Genomic DNA, 16,391 nt, shown 5'->3' on the forward strand with positions numbered 1-16,391 from the left:
TGTGCTAAACCTCTAGATTTAGAGAAAAAGAACACAAGGAAAAAAGCAAAGGGGGGTCTACACATTAGAAAGGGGTCTGTATTAAGCGATTCGGGAAGTCTGTACCTGTCAAGTACCTCAGACAAGGGGGGAAGAGAGAGGGAAACGCAGCCTGTGCCCATGACCTCTCTCTTTATTTGAATAAAGTTACAGGACTCCTCTGCCTCCTCTTTGGACATAAACCTGTGGTGTATGTGGATTAATTTTCCTGACAGGACTAACAGGACAGGGACGTGGCCGCTATTCCCTGAAGGAGCGGGATGAGGGGATGAACGGGATGGGACGAGCCCGCAGCTCCCTCAGGGAGCGGGATGAGGGATGATCGGGACGGGGATGAGCCCGCTGTTCCCTCATGGAGCGGGATGAGGGATGATCGGGACGGGGATGAGCCCGCTGTTCCCTCATGGATCGGGATGAGGGATGACCGGGACGGGACGAGCCCGCAGCTCCCTCAGGGAGCGGGATGAGGGATGAACGGGATGGGGACGAGCCCGCAGCTCCCTCAGGGAGCGGGATGAGGGATGCAAAGGACGGCGAGGAGCCCGCTGTTCCCTCATGGAGCGGGATGAGGGATGACCAGGACGGGGACGAGCCCGCTGTTCCCTCACGGAGGGATGAGGGATGACCGGGACGGGGACGAGCCCGCAGCTCCCTCACGGAGGGATGAGGGATGACCGGGACGGGGACGAGCCCGCAGCTCCCTCACGGAGGGATGAGGGATGACCGGGACGGGGACGAGCCCGCAGCTCCCTCACGGAGGGATGAGGGATGACCGGGACGGGGACGAGCCCGCAGCTCCCTCACGGAGGGGATGAGGGATGACCGGGACGGGGACGAGCCCGCAGCTCCCTCACGGAGGGGACGCGCGGGCAGCTCGAACCCGTCCCCCTGGCGGGGCGGCGCCGCGGCGGCCGCGCCCCCGCGCCTGACGCGCGTCCGGCGGGAAGCGCTTCCTGCCCGTCACTTCCCCGCCGCCGCCGCCGCCGCTCCCGCCGGGCCGCCGGATTCGTGCCCCTGCCCAGGCCCCTGCTGCCGCCGCCATGGCCATGAGGCAGACCCCGCTCACCTGCTCCGGCCACACGCGGCCCGTGGTGGACCTGGCCTTCAGCGGCGTCACCCCCTACGGATATTTCCTCATCAGCGCCTGCAAGGGTGAGCGGGACGGGCCGCTTTGTTCGGGATCCCCCGCCCCGGGGGTGGCCGTGGGGGAGCCCCGCCGCTCGTAGGCCGCGCATCGCCGTGCCGGGGGGTGGCGGTGGGGCGGCAGGGCTGCCGGGGGGTGTCCTGGCCACTCGGCGTGGTGACACCGCCGCAGTGTGCTCGGGAATGACGAAGGGAGCGGACGGCCGGGTTTCTTCGCTGGGGCTTCATTGCCGGGTTAGCCGAGGGTATCGGAGCCCGCATGCGCCCGGTTGGGATCGCGGCTGTTGGGAGGCTGGGAGGTCTCCAGAACGGTTTGTTTGTGAAACTTCTGCTTCCATCGCCTGTGCACACGGGCTGTGGCTTTAAAGCGAGCTCCGGTTTGACCAGGGCAGCTGCCTTACCCTGCTGGACACGGTGTGATGAGAACTCTTTGCTCACCGTGGGAAGAGCATTACATCTTCGTGCACGTATATTTTAATCTTTTGCATGCATAAGTTTTAAAGGGCATTACTGCCTTGAAGTGCTTCCAGTTCAGCTCTACGTCTTGTGTGAACAGCTCTTTGATAGCCTTCCAGAAAAAAACTGATGATAGGAAAGGCTTTCTATTGCTACTTCATTTACGTATCACTGTACGTTTTAATCCTATCTCATTGCAACCATGAGACTTGTTTCTGCATACTGATGGCTTCATAATGTTGTTCCAATGTAAAAATAAAAGAGCAAACCAAATCTGTCCTGCCTGAAGAAAACTTTAGTAAAAATAAAACTTAAATTAAACGTTCCTTTCTGCCTTCCTTCTGTCTTAAGACAAAGTTAGAGAGTTTTACCAGGAAACTCCTGTGTCACATGCAGTAGCAGTTGACTAGTGGTGCAGTTTAGATGCATGCAGCAAGTACAGCTGCACATCTAAACTCTACAGCTGAGCCCCTCTGCAAAGAGTGGCTTTGTAAATATGGGGCGTTTCCACGTGCTGGTGCAGGGGAGTATTTTTTCTTTTAAAAAACCCCTTCCTTCTTTTCCCATGTTACCTGAATACTGGTTTTGTCACCGTGAAGATGGCAAGCCTATGCTGCGCCAGGGGGACACGGGAGACTGGATCGGCACGTTTCTGGGTCATAAAGGTGCTGTTTGGGGTGCCACCCTGAACACGGATGCCACTAAAGCAGCTACAGCAGCAGCAGATTTTACAGCGTAAGTGATGGGCTGTCTTCATGGTTTGTACTTTGCTTTTTATTCTGTAGCTCTTTGGTGACAACTTAGCTTCATTTGTTTCAACAGCTTGATTCATTTGTTTCTCTTTAGTTAGCCAAATTAAAACCTAAATTTTTACATTCTTGAAAGTAGCTACAGTGAATTGTGTCATGATGAGCAACTGTGATTGCTTCTTGATGTGCTTAATTATCATACTGGTTTGCTTTTACTTAACTTTTCTGCATAGCTCTAATCTCTGGCATTGTAGTTATAGCAGAGTTGAGAGGGGGATTTTTATTTTTCATCTAGCAGTTAGCCTCTCTTTATTGCATGAAACTTCTAGTGAATTCTTCGATTTTTTTTTTTGTTGTTGTTTGTGCTGTATTTTGCAGTATTAATGAATATTTTGCAAGTTGAATCTTGTTAGTAGAGGGCAAATTCTATTAATGAAGCTGCAGAGAAGAGCCACCTTTGTCTTCAAACTAAAATGTTAATTAGTTTGCAGGGTCCTGAAGAAGAGCCTAAAGGAAAGTGGTAGGATAGTACAAAGAAAGCTCTAGTAAAAATACATAAAATATTCTTATTGGCTAACTAGGTTACAACTTGTAAGAATGTAGCACTTAGGATAAAACATTGTGATGGCATCAGGAAAGATTGCTTACAAATTCATCTGACTGTCCAGGTTGATTTTGTCCTGGTGCTTCTAAAATATGAATATTTCCTCTTGCTGTTTAGCAAAGTGTGGGATGCTGTGTCAGGCGATGAACTAATCACACTGGCTCACAAACACATTGTCAAAAGTGTGGATTTTACACAGGTATGAGAAACCTTTATACCTTATTCACCAGGGAAATAAGCTCTTGAGTATGTTTTGCTATTGTTTACTTTTTTGCTTTTTTGTTGTATATCTTAACAGGTAAATAATCTAAACTACTGCTGCTCGTGTTTAGGATTGTAGGGTTAATGTAACAAGTGTGTTAGAGGCTGGCTGAGAGAAAAAGCTGTGATTTTAACTCACAGATAAAGGCCGTATTTTGATTCAAAGTAGAGTTGACTCTCTATAACTTCTGTTTCAGGATAGCAATTATCTGTTAACAGGTGGACAAGATAAGCTCTTGCGTATCTATGACTTGAGCAAGCCAGAAGCAGGTGAGTCTGCTTTTAAAACTGACTCTTGGGGGCTTTTTTGAGTTAAATAAAAGTTCTGAAATTAAGGGGCTACTTTCTGTTGTGAATCACTAAGAACAATGTCGAGGATTGTTTTACAAATGTCATGTCTATAAGCTTTTGGTATATAAGGGTCCCAGAATTGCTTGGGTTGGAGATCACCTGGTTGCAGACCCTCTTCTCTGGGCTGCTGGACCAGGTCGATTAAAGCCCCATCCAGCCTGGTCTTGCACACTTCCAGGAATGAGACATCAAGCAGAGCATGTTTCAGTTCAGTGCAGTCACACTAGAAATTGGTCTAATTAATTAAAATTTAGTCATCTGAGAGAAAAAAACGACTCCACATATCTAAGTGTGTTTAAATTCACGTTGATGCTGACCTGTTGATGGTTGATAGGAGGCCAGAGAACATCGATGTTCACCTAGTGAAGTTTCTGAAAGCTAGGCAGGCAATCAGGTACCCACTTTGCATTTATCCTGTTCCTGGAATAAGATCTACAAATAAAGCCCTAAGTGCTTGAAGTAATTCTGCAGTCTCTAGTAGACGGAAATCTGTGTAGCTGAAGGAAGCCCCCAAACTGCTGCATGACGTTATTTCATTTTATTACACGTATTAAAATATTTGGCTTTCTTTTCAGAACCCGATGTTGTCAGTGGACATACTTCTGGCATTAAAAAGGCCTTATGGAGCAGTGATGACAAACAGATTCTTTCAGCTGATGATAAAACTGTCCGGTAAGAAAAAGTAACTTTGAGTTTTCTTTTGGCGTGCTCTATGTGGGGATGAAGTCATGTTACTTTGGTGAAGGGTATGAGTAACACAGGTTACCTGATCCTGGATTGTTGTAGCTGCGTGCCTGATACAGCTCTGTTCTGCTGTTAGAGATCATTTTGGTAATAGTTCCAATTTCCCCAGAAATGTGTGCTCCTCACAGATGTGTTCTCCCTGATAAGAGGTGGTCTTTGATACCTGCATAGAATAAATGTATGCCTTCTGTAATCCTGAAGAAGGTGAATTTATAGATGAGGACTCTTGCATACACACTGTCCTGAGCTATTGCTGCTTTGTCTTCTTCAGTTTCCTAGTGTTAAAGATAGGCAAGAGCCTAGGCCTGTTTGTTTTCCTCCAAATTATAGGAATAGAAATGCAGCAGTCAGCTAATGAATAAAGATTTTTGTTTGTCACAGCAGCACAACTTAATTTCTGTTTAGATACTTCTTGCACTGCTAGGTATAAAACTATATTATCCTCAGTGACTGTCTGTAAATTTGGATTAGTATCTCTTTGTCTTTTGAAGTAAAAAGACAGAATAGAATCTTCAAGCTTTGCTTCAAGATGTATTGCTTGGAAGACTTAAATCAATATTTTTAATCTCCAGGAGAATCACTGAGTAGTTAAATGGTGTGTATGTACCATTTAGTGTTGTGGCATTAAGCTGCAAAGGTAAAAGTATTTTAAAAAGTGAATGTGTCTTAAGCCTGGCCTAGGTGAGACTGCATATAAAGCCACTGAAGGTCTGAAGTACCTGTGGAATCAAACCACATTCCTTGATGGGTGCCTGTTTTGATGCAGGTCTTGCCATGGATGTGAGGAGGAAATTGTTTGATTTGCAAAAGTCTGAGTGTCTTTTTTTCCCTTTTTGTTCTGTTTTAAGCCTCTGGGACCGGAGTACCATGACTGAGGTGAAGTCACTAAATGTGGCAATGTCAGTGAGCAGCATGGAGTATGTTCCAGAAGGACAGATACTGGTGATAACCTATGGGAAGACTATTGCTTTTCATAGTGCAGAAACGTGAGTCCACAACTCCCAGTTTTCACAGGTGGAGTGATGAGCTTCTTGTGGGAAAAAACTGGCTGTACAAGGCCCGAGTCACCAAGTTGTCAAGACTGGCATCTCTATGATGTTTCAAGAAAGGAAGTTGTATGCTTAAACATATTCCAGAAAGTAGTTCTGTATGTGTGAGCTTTTGTTTTGCTTATTCTAAACTCATTTCTAACTTGACAAGCATGATTTGCAAGTATCAAAACTTGTTTCAGAAACTCTGTGGGGGTTGTATTTTATTTCTGGGAAAAGCAGTTGAGATTAGTAGAATCACAGTTTCTTTGCTCTCAGGTTTTTTTTTTTTAATATGAGCTTCATTAACACACTTTTCTCCCTCAGTCTAGAGCAGATTAAATCATTTGAAGCACCTGCTACAATCAATTCTGCATCTCTTCACCCTGCGAAAGAATGTTTGGTTGCAGGTGGTGAAGATTTTAAACTCTATAAATATGACTATAATACAGGAGAAGAATTAGGTATGTTTGTGTCTTACAATCATAAAGGAGTTCTGAAATAGGTATTAATGAAATAATGACCAGTAAATGAAACTGTTGTACTCAAATGAGGTCTCATGCTGTGCAAGAGGATGATGAAAAGGTAGATAATCAGTTAAACATTTTTTGCTATCTCAGTATACCTAATATTCTAGAACTAATTAAAACATCCATTCAACAATTCTGCACCTATTTAAAAAAAAATTCTCAGTCTGTATTGCTGTAGTAGCTGTACGCTAAATTGTCATACTGTTCATTAGGTATGTCAGTTATGAGATTTTATGAAAAACACGATGTGTTGGCCAGATTTGTTTCAAAAAAGGCGTCTTTTCTTACTGATCCAGTCCTGATTTAAAATTGTTCATTTGTGGAAGGAGTGGTTGAAGGAACAGAGCCTGTGTACTCTGTGCTGCTGGCTTGCTTTGCATTTTGGTCTCGAATAACTGAGCACCTTTTCCCTTGCAGTTAATAAAATGTTAGTATCGTGCCTAAAGTAGCCATTGCTGACACACCCATTCACGGAAACTTTGTTTTGTAGCAGAAACTGATCGGTTTGTACTTAAATTTCAGTTGTTGGCTGAAATTTGAAATTGATGGTCTTGACATGTTCCCTTCAGAATCTTACAAAGGGCACTTTGGTCCCATTCACTGCGTGAGATTTAGCCCCGATGGAGAGTTATACGCAAGTGGCTCTGAGGATGGTACACTAAGGCTGTGGCAGACAACAGTAGGGAAAACCTATGGCCTTTGGAAGTGTGTAGTTCCTGGTAAGTGTGAGCTTGGTCCTGTCTGTCATTAGTGCTAAACACTGAGTTTCATACAGTGACTCCTGTCTTCTGAGGGTTTCTGATCTACTCATATCTCTTAGATTGAAGGATGTACTCCTGTAGCTGTCGTGTAAAGAGTTAACCTCTCACACATAAGCTTTTGGAATAGAGACACCTTGTGGGTATTTAAGCCAAGAGCCTGATGTATTTTTCTGTAAATGGTGAGAAATATGTGATACCACTTCTATAATTCTGAAAGAGGGACTCTCTAGAAAGAAGTGTGGATGGTAGTTCTATTTTATATTGTACTCTGGTTCTTTCAGCTTGGGGAGAGGGAGGCAATAACTACACGTGGATATTTGTTAATAGAATTACTCAAGTGTTTCTCCTCAACATGGAAATTACTTTTTTTTTTTTTTAAGTTAAGCTGGGTGGGTGGAACTGAAGGTATTGACTGTTTGTTTTTCTTCTTTTTCTCTACAGAAGAGGAGAATGCAGAAGCAGCAAAAGCAAGGACTACCCTTCCAGGAACTGCAGAGGAGGAAATAGGTAATGAACTGAACTGTCAGCTTCAACTGCCTCAGTGTTAAAAGATAGTCAAGATGATAGCATCTTCCTTAGTATGGAAGAAGTACTTGAAGTACTTTCCCTCAAGTGCTTTCTGGTATTTTTCACTCTTTTCAAAAGATCTTTGAATGCATTTGCCTGACATTGATTATGTGATAAGTGTCAGACTGGTGACTGGAGCTGTGCAGGCAGAACAGATGGGGTAGAACAGCTGGATTGGGTTGAATGGGAAAGCAAACTGAACTGGTCTCTTTAAGCAATCCCTGCACCATTTCTTTGGTTTATATATCTAAAGTGAAATTAAATAACACCCTTTTTATTTAGTTGCAGAAGAGATTGCGTCTGAAAACTCAGATACAGTGTACAGCTCAACTCCTGAAGTGAAAGCCTGATTACTGCAGCTGTTATGTGGCACGTGGACATGCTATGAGACTAAATCAAGTGAGCAGTGACAGACAGCAGCCTTCCAGAGTGCGCTCCCTCCGTGGGGCAAAGATGGGCAGTAATTGATGAGAATGCGGTGGAACTGGCTAGGTGTTGTCTGTAAGAGAACTGAGCATCCAAATAAAAACCCAAAAGACAAGTAGTAGAGTTCTGCTGGCTTTTTGGCATAACTGCCTACTGTCTTTTCAAAGAAGTGTGCAAGCCAAGATCCAGTCTCTCCAATCTCAATTAGACTCATTGTAGTGTGTTTTCATTATTATGAAGAAGAGATACAATGGCTTTTACCTTTTTTTTTTTTTTTTTCTCCCTTGAAAGTTGGAAAAATTGGCTCTAGTTGAAAAGAAGGGATTATGTACTTAAAAGTATTTGGTTCGGGTTTTGTTTCATTGTATGCTGCTTCTGAATGTTTAACTGTTTTCAGTTGTCTAAATAAAAAGCCTCTCCAAACTCGTACATTACTTCTGAGCGTTGGGTTCATGAAATGGAAAAGCAACTGCATTAATCACGCAATCCTTGGCATCTTGGGTTTGTGCTATGCAGAGAGGAAGCAAAAGAATGTTTTAGTGTTGGTACAGAGGGTGGCAAGTTCTTTGATCTGTAAGCTTTGTATCTTTTTTATTCTTTAAACTTTGAATGTAAACATGAGTCTCTCAAAAGAAAAACAGTGAAAATTCCTAAATTAAACGTGCTGCCTGAAGTATTTGGTTATACATGAAAATATCAGTGGCTGGCTGCAAATCTGTGTAAAGCTTGGGTTTAGTCCTCCAGACTGGATAAAAAAGTTACTCTTTCAAGGTTACAAATCATATTTTCTTCATTAAAGAAAATAATTGCCATTCTTCCACTTGTCATTTCCTTTAATGTTATGCTGAAAGCTTTACATAATACATTCTGTGTGGTCAGAAGAAAGAGGTATATTTATTCACACATCTTTATTTTTTCATATTCCTACTTGGCCTTACTGTCCTGGTTTTGCAGACTATACCAGTTTGCAATTGCCTATTTGAATTTCATTCTAAAAACAAGCAACTCTGATTTACAGCTAAATGGTTCAGTCTTGCTAATTCCACTAAGGCATTTGAGGACTCTGTATCTAGTACTTGAGCATAAAAATTTTATTTTAGAAATTGGATGTGTTTAAGATGTGGAACTTTGAACACCTTGCCCCATAGTGAAGCTTGCGTGCTGTGGGTTTTATTCCATTTGCAGTAGGCTCTATAGCATTTCATAGAGAAGTCTGGAATAGAATCTCAGAATCATTTAACTGGGGAAAAAACCTTTAACCTCAAGTTCAACTGTTAACCTAATTGTTCACCAGAAAACCACGTCCCTCATTCTGCGTTTACAGCTTGCTCTGGGATGCATAAAAATGAAACAGATAATAGTCACAGAGATCTAATACTTAGTAATAGCTACTAAAATACAGGAAGAAATGAAAAAAACCCGACAAAACTAAAGTACTGTTATGAGAAGTGTTTGAAAAATCACCAGTAAGGGTATCAGCAAAACCCAGATTTAATATTAAGCAACGGGACAACAAAGTTGGTTGGCAAGATTCACTCTACTTCTTACAGGACAGTTAAAGGACGCCAAAGAAAAGCAATAACAAAACCAAACAAAATCCAGGCAATAAAACCAGAAATTAACTGAGTGCTGTCTAGAGGGATTTGTGTGTGTGTGTGTGTGTGTGTGTGTGTGTGTGTAGGTGCCTGTGGCAAAAGGATAGTGAGGGTGAGGATAAAAGAAAGTAAGCTTTTAGGCCTCAACAGCACTCAACCTTAACAGTGATGTTAACTTCTACCTTAAACTTAACGATTTAACAGAGGAATAACACTTAACTTACACCGAACTTAATTTAAAAATTTACTGTGACAATTTAACAGAGGAGTAACACTTCACAGCATTTAATCTCATTTAGGACTTAACCTTACTTGCCAGCCTAACTTACTTAGACATCTAAGGTGACAGTGCTCCATCCCAGACACAGCTAGGGTCTGCACTTCCTTTGAAAGTGTGGGAACAGGGATGTTGTGCCATTCGGGCAGGAAAAATAATTTCCAAGGCTGTTCCTAAGGGAAACAAGAGCTCGTTAGACAGCAGCAGCTCCTGGAAGCAGAGAGTGTTTCTGATGAGCTCAAGAGGAGCTGAGCCCAGTGCTGTTTGTCAAGGCCAAGGCATCACAAGTGTTTCTTAGATGACAGTGTGGCCTGGAAAAGGGGGAGGAGGAGGAGGATGCACCACCACGAGTACTTGAAAGCTTGTAATTTTTTGGATTGCTTTGACGGGTCCTAAAGCACACAGTGCAAATGGTATATATACTTCTAGAGTGCCTGCTGTCTTTCAAACCATTGCTTCTCGAAGCACACATGCAGTTTTGGCATGGGAAAAGCAAAAAAGAAAAGCGTCCTCAGGTTTCAGAGCTGTGGCCCTTTCCTGCTTTACCCGATGCCGTTGTGAGTTTGAGGTTTCTTTACGTTGGAAACTGTTTCATCTAAACGTCAATATTAACAACGTACATCATATTTTTCGTGAGACTTTGTGGTTTTTTTCCCAAATCTGGAAAAAACGTAAAGGCCATGAAGTCTTGAGTGGCTTTGTTACCAAATTCCATTCTGCAGGCACCACTGGAAGCGTTACAGGTTGGCCGGTTTATTAACCCCGTGCGGACGCGCGGCGCCAGCTCCTCCTCGCGGAGCCAACACGGTGCCTCGACTCATGCCCACGCCAACAGCAGGCTCGGCGTTTCCACAGGAACGGAATATCCCCGTACGTCCGCAGGAAAGCAGCACCCCCGCGGCTGCGAGCCTTGCCCGGCCCGGTCCCCACGTGGCGCCGGAGCTGCGCGCCCGCGGCGGCCCCGCCGCTTCCTGCCCGTGCGGGGCGGGCCCAGCCCGCCCGGAGCTCCGCGGAGCGCGGGCCATGGCGGGCCGGAACCCGGGCACCGAGCTGGGTAAGCGCGGCCGGCCGGCGGGGCCGGGCATCCCCGGCGGGCGCTGCGGGGCCGGGCCGGGCCGGGCGGTGCCGACCCCCGGCCCCCCGCGCCCGGCCGAGCCTCCTCCGGGCGGCTGCGGGACCGCCTTCCTCCGGAAAGCCGAAATGGGAGCGGGGTCCCGGCGGTGTTCTGACATTCTGACATACTGCCGTGACATGGAACCGGGAGGGGGCTTTGGGACCGCGGCTTGAGCACGAGTTTCCGTGTCACACACGGCTTTGGCTCCAGGGGCTCCGAGCGGGGTCAGAGGCTGTAGGACAGCCCCGCAACCCCAATCCTGTCACAAAGCCGGACCTGCAGGGTCAGAGGCTGGAGGACAGCCCCGCAACCCCAATCCTGTCACAAAGCCGGACCTGCAGGGTCAGAGCTTGTAGGACAGCCCTGCAGCCCCAATCCTGTCACAAAGCCGGACCTGCAGGGTCAGAGGCTGTAGGACAGCCCCGCAGCCCCAATCCTGTCACAAAGCCGGACCTGCAGGGTCAGAGGCTGTAGGACAGCTCTGCAGCCCCTGTCCTGTCACAAAGCTGGACCTGATTCTCTCCTGCATGCCGTTCTGGTTCTCACGGGATAATCCTTCCTTCCCTCTTTCTCACCAAGAGATTAAAAACACTTAATTTGGCCTCTGGTTTGCAAACTCGAGACTCCACCTCTTCTGATCGTTCTCCTTGCTGCTTGCTCTCTGAGGAGTGGTAAGGATTTTCCAGGTGTTTGCAGCTGGTCTCTGTGCCTGACATTTCCTGGCTGGAGTTGCCTGTCTCCTCGTTGCTGGGGAAGGGGGAAGTGTTACAGCTTCCTCAGCAAAACCCAGCTGCAGCAGTGGGATGAATTGAAGCGGTGAGACTTCCTACAGTCTGCACGAGCAGAGTTCAGGAGATCGTGGCATCACGTGCCTGTCATGAGAACCAGCACAGGCACTTTTAAATTATTAGCTTGTGGATGGACAGTGAGAGCTGTGTTTCCAGTCACTGAAATTGTGGAAGTGTTGCAGCTTTCAAAAGTGAGATAATTGCTGTCTGATATCCTCGTTCATGGGCTGCTTGTGAGTTTCAGGTGAATTTCAACTGCAGCCGTAGCAGAGCTGAAACAAACGTTAATAATGTGGTGACAAAACATCACTGTCTGTTAGGAAAAACAGCTAACACAAAAGTCTACAAATGCACTCCAGTTACTTTAAACTAGGGGTGTGTCATGCTTTTCCTTAGTAAATTCAAGCTTAAAATTAGTTGATGTGTGGGGAATCCAGAAACTTGAAGTCAGCTCAGTTCTGATACTTGTTGCCATCCCTTTGTTTAAACCAGTTGTGGTCAAAACGAGCTGGGTTAGATGTTCAGGACAGGTGTAGCAAAGGCAATGGTGTGGCTGTCACCATGTTTAAGTGGCAGCTTCTAGCATCTGCCTTATGCTGGCTGCTTTAAAGAGAGAACTGCACCTCCCTGCCATTTGCTCTCCCACTAAATACGTATCTGAAATACAGCAGCATACTTAAAACAGCACTTAACATATCGTAGTGCTGTACCTTGGCTGGTAGCAGTACTCAGAAAGAACAGGGTAAACCCTTACCTTTATCTTTCATGGTTGCTAACAATACTCACTGCTTCTGTGACTTAGGCACTTCAGCTTTTCAAGGTTTTACAAGCCTGTGCCAGCAGCTTTAACACCAATTCAGGTGGTTTGCCCTATTTCCCACACAGCTTTGTGCAGAATTAGAGTTTTCTAACAGGGACATCTAGTGGTAAAATGTATTTTACTTAAAAACATGTTGTTCGTGTCCTTTTCTGTGTCTGCTGTTTCTGTGCTTGCTACATGATGTCATTATCGAAGCAGGAGGTCTCTGATGTTGCCATTAGAGAGGATCTTTTTGTTTATCACCGACAAGCCACACTCTTCACAAATCATGGCATTTAGTGCTTTCCTTGTGTGATTTTTAAAAAATGAATACATTTTTGTAAAATCCCTTGATTCTTCCCTCCTTATCTCCTTCCCTCGTACCCATCACTGTACCTTAGTAGAAGAAGGTGTTTCCTTGGAATAAAGAACAGGTGCATGTTACACAGGTGAAAAGACCCTGATGTGCAGAGTCAGAGGCTCCCCAGCCCCATTCACTGATACATCTGCCCTTCCAAAAGAAGCTGGACAAGGAGTTTTACAAGTTTTTCATTCCACACGGACTGTTTGCAGAGCTTGTGTGCTCGGGTTCCCCACGATGCCTGCGGGGATGGGAATGAGCCTGCCCCTCCTGCTCTGCTCTCCAGGTCCCTGGCTTATAACAGCCCAGATGTTTCATGTTTTGTCATGCTTCAGAAGAGTATTGGATGCAACCTTTAGTGTCACTTCACAATGAAATGTTAGAACATATCAGTGAGTATGGAAGTGCAAGCTGCTTTGGTTTAACTGTGGGGATGCAGACACCTGGGGACACGGGGACCATCCCCTCTACCCAGAACTTGGAATTTACATGGAACATTGGGTCCAGTTTCTCTTTCCAGTAGGAAAGAGAGATTGATAAAACTGTCACGTCTTCAGCAGAGGGACAGCACAATGGGGCTGGGGCTGGAGTGCTTGCCCTGTGAGGAAAGACTGAGAGAGCTGGGCTGCTTGAGCCCAGGGAAATGAGGCAGAGAAGTTCATACTGGATACGAGGGAAAACTCGGGGCAGAACAGTCAGGTGCTGGCTCAGAGAGGCTGTGCAATCTCCATCCTTGAGGACTCAAAACCCACCTGAATAAAGCTCTCAGCAGCCTGGTCTGACCTCAGAGCATTGCACAGGGGGGTTGGACAAACAATCTTCAAAGGTCTTCCAAATTATTCTATGATTATATGTTTTATTACCTGTGTGTGTCTGTGTATGTCTGAATATATGTACACACACATATATCTATGTATTCTGAGTAATAAGTAATTGCAGTTGTTTTGCAATGTTCTTGGATTCCTAAAAAACCCCATTATCTGTGTTGCTCTGACCCTCTAGTTGAAGGGCCAAAAATACATTCATTATGTTGCAATTTATATATTTTTAATTATAGTTGGTATTTCTGAGCCATCTACATGTGAGAGCTAGCCTGTTGGTAAGTGGCATTTAGATAATGAAGTGTTACATCCCTTTTCAAAACAGCAAAATTCTGTTCTAATATATTAATAGCTGGTTTTAGCCTGTACTGTGGCTCTGGTTTTTCACTGTTTTTCACCACCTTTTGAATCTGGTGGGTAGTTTTAATCAAATTTGAAGGACAAGTAGAAGTCTTTGAAATAAGTTAGGCACTGGGTGGAGTGACCAAATCAGTTATTTTGTTGAGGAAAGGCAGGTACAGATCAGCAATTACATGAATTTTCATTGCAACTGTTTTATTTTGGCCTTTGTGCCCGTAACAGAGTCCTGTTACTCATGGTTGTAAGGACCACATGAGGACAGCAGGGTTTTTGGGGTGAGGAGATGTCTCAAGTCAGGGAAGAAGAGAGGGAACAGCAGGGGGCTTGGACCTGTAGGAAACCAGGTTGATGTTCTGCATCTCACTTCCTGAGGAAAGGCTTGTCAGTGGTTTCCAAAGTGCTTTGGAGGAGGACACCATGATCCATTTTGTGGTCCACGGACAGCGCTGTGTGATTTCACTGGTGGCACAAGACAGCAGAGCTGATTTCTAGTTCAGGGCTCATGCTTTGATGTCCTGCTTTGAGTATCTGGATGCTGATAACTTGGAGGAGGAACTTCTGACATATAAAGGAAGACCCACATGAAACTGAGGATCTCTTGGTCCATGTCGAGTGTGGCTATGGAAAACGAACATTGGCTTCTGTCTTGACAAAGCTGAATAGCCCCCAATCTCCAAACAGCCTTCGTGGTGAGACAGCTGTAACAAATCTGCTCCCAAAGCCTTTTCTCTCCTTCCAGTGGCTTTGCTCAGCCCTGTGTGGCCAGCTGGGGTCAGCCTGTGGCCAGCCGAGCTCCTCGTTCCTCCACGGCAGGCTCAGGACACAGTTCCAGTCTCTGCTCCCGAAATAACAGCTTTCATCACTTCCCTTCCCCGCTCTATCGCGCGCTCAGGCGGGAGCAGGAGCACACATGCTGTCTCTGGCACACAAAATGAAATAACCACTTGAGGGGGGCAGCTCCTTTTGGGAACAGTGCTGCCTTAAAGTGCTTGTGAAACTACCGCCTCAGGCGTTCTTCAGCTTTCTGCCTCACCATCTGAAGGGATGCCATCGACACATTTTTTTTAAAAGCTTCTGTAAAGCTTAGTCTGTTTTATGAGGAATGTGTTAGGAAGCTTAGATATTTATGTAATTATCCTAATGAAGTGGTTTTATTTATTGTTTTCTGAGGAAATGCTCGGTATTTTTGGATTCATGTTCTTCAAAGAGAGGAGATGAGTTTCCTGTTAAGGAATTGAATATGATTTTTTCAAATGTCTTCAGAGAAAAAAGTAAACTAGAAGAGTGATTACAGAATATTGGCTAATTAGCTGTAGTGTAACTGCTTTAATTACTTTTATCCCTGAAGCCACATGACTGTGCAGATGACTAGCAGATGACTTATTTAAAAAAAAAAAAAAAAAGACATGTTCACACTGCAAGGTTAATGAGCCTAATTAAATATAGTTTTCCTTAGCCAGATACTAAATCATAAAGCTTGGGGGAGTGAGGGGGGGGGGTGGAGAATCCAAAGGCAGTCAGTTCTATTTCAAAAAATGTTTTTATTCTGATATTTAATGAAAAAAAGAGAAAAGCTGGAATTGTGAGTGATTTTTCTGAATAAAGGCACTTAGATCTAAAGGTTTGATGAGACCTCACATGGCAAACTTTGAAAGTCTATTTAGAGACAATTATGCTGAGACATATTTGTTTTCACGTACCCATTGCTTTAATTAATGTAGGAATGGGCTTGAATAAAAGGTCTGTGTTATATGGAAGTCTCCATCTGCTGCTGCACATTACCAGAACCTTTGTCCTTCCTTGCTGTGCCATTTTTATTGCACCATTTTATTTCCTGTAGTAAGCTGCATGATGTCTCACATTAAGTTGTACAGAAAGGATGGAGTTCTGATTTTTTGTTAAATTATTCCTTTTTTTTTTTTTTAAATTTTCTGCCTGTGCTGTGCACTGTGGTTTGAGTTCCCACACTCAAAAAAAAACCAAAAAACTTGGAGATCCACATTCTGTGGTCGTTCAGGGACTGTTGCATCCCGTGCACAAAAATTAGATGTTAGACATGACTGAGTTGCCCTGTGTCAGCTACCTTTGTGACTAGCCTTGAGTCACGGAGAACAGAGGGTAAAATGTGTCAGACAGTGGAAAGGGCTGAAAGCAAAGGATTTTGTCCTATTTGCAAAGAACAACCAGTCAGCCATTGCTGATCAGCTGATATTTGGTGACTTCCACAGGTGACTTTGGGCAAAGCAAAAGTAGTGGCTCATTTCCACTTCCACTCTCCTTTCACACCTTTTCTCCCATTATAAATTGTCTTTTTTTTGTTTTTTTTTTTTTTCTTTTCTTTCTCCAAATGGATTTATAGTTGATTATTTCCTTTAAGCTGATCTAGTGTGCAGGGCTCTGACACCTTGAAAAGATTGCTTAGACCTGAGTCAGGATGCTCAAGAGTCAGGTGGAGTGGGTACAACAGTTGTATCAGACTGAATCCTCTACAAACAGTGATTAATGAACAATTAACCTACTCATGGGTGAAATTTATGTCCTTTCACTTAAATTTTCATCTCAAACGCGAATTTTCCCTAACAGACTGGACACTGTCTTCATATTCTCCCAAAGAATT

The 16,391-nt window shown here is 44.6% G+C and overlaps 2 protein-coding genes and 1 long non-coding RNA gene across 4 annotated transcripts in view; 2 read left to right on the forward strand and 1 right to left on the reverse strand.

Annotated features, from left to right (window-relative positions):
- Positions 1–1,002: 1,002 nt before the first annotated feature.
- Positions 1,003–8,474, forward strand: STRAP (serine/threonine kinase receptor associated protein). Its single transcript, XM_053977822.1, has 10 exons — positions 1,003–1,191; positions 2,238–2,373; positions 3,109–3,190; positions 3,450–3,522; positions 4,179–4,275; positions 5,196–5,333; positions 5,703–5,839; positions 6,475–6,624; positions 7,108–7,173; positions 7,516–8,474. The coding sequence occupies exons 1-10, from the start codon at positions 1,080–1,082 to the stop codon at positions 7,581–7,583; spliced, it is 1,059 nt and encodes a 352-aa protein (XP_053833797.1). The 5' UTR covers positions 1,003–1,079; the 3' UTR covers positions 7,584–8,474.
- On the reverse strand, positions 2,475–10,295 carry LOC128807419 (uncharacterized). 2 transcript variants are annotated; one of them, XR_008437153.1, is made up of 3 exons: positions 10,152–10,295; positions 9,584–9,704; positions 2,475–2,894 (listed from the first exon to the last, which is right to left on the reverse strand). It is a non-coding gene; the product is annotated as an uncharacterized LOC128807419 (long non-coding RNA). The 2 variants fall into 2 exon arrangements; XR_008437152.1 differs by lacking the exon at positions 2,475–2,894 and adding an exon at positions 5,677–5,761 and having other exon boundaries at positions 10,152–10,294.
- A 161-nt stretch (positions 10,296–10,456) lies between these two features.
- The window catches only part of DERA (deoxyribose-phosphate aldolase), a 46,798-nt gene continuing 40,863 nt past the window's right edge, over positions 10,457–16,391 (forward strand). The window contains exon 1 of the mRNA XM_053977823.1: positions 10,457–10,585. Within this exon, the coding sequence (XP_053833798.1) occupies positions 10,555–10,585 (31 nt within the window). The 5' untranslated portion in view covers positions 10,457–10,554. The remainder of the gene's footprint in view (positions 10,586–16,391) is intronic.

Source organism: Vidua macroura, chromosome 5 (genome assembly GCF_024509145.1).
Source record: "Vidua macroura isolate BioBank_ID:100142 chromosome 5, ASM2450914v1, whole genome shotgun sequence".
NCBI classification, from domain to species: Eukaryota; Metazoa; Chordata; class Aves; order Passeriformes; family Viduidae; genus Vidua; species Vidua macroura.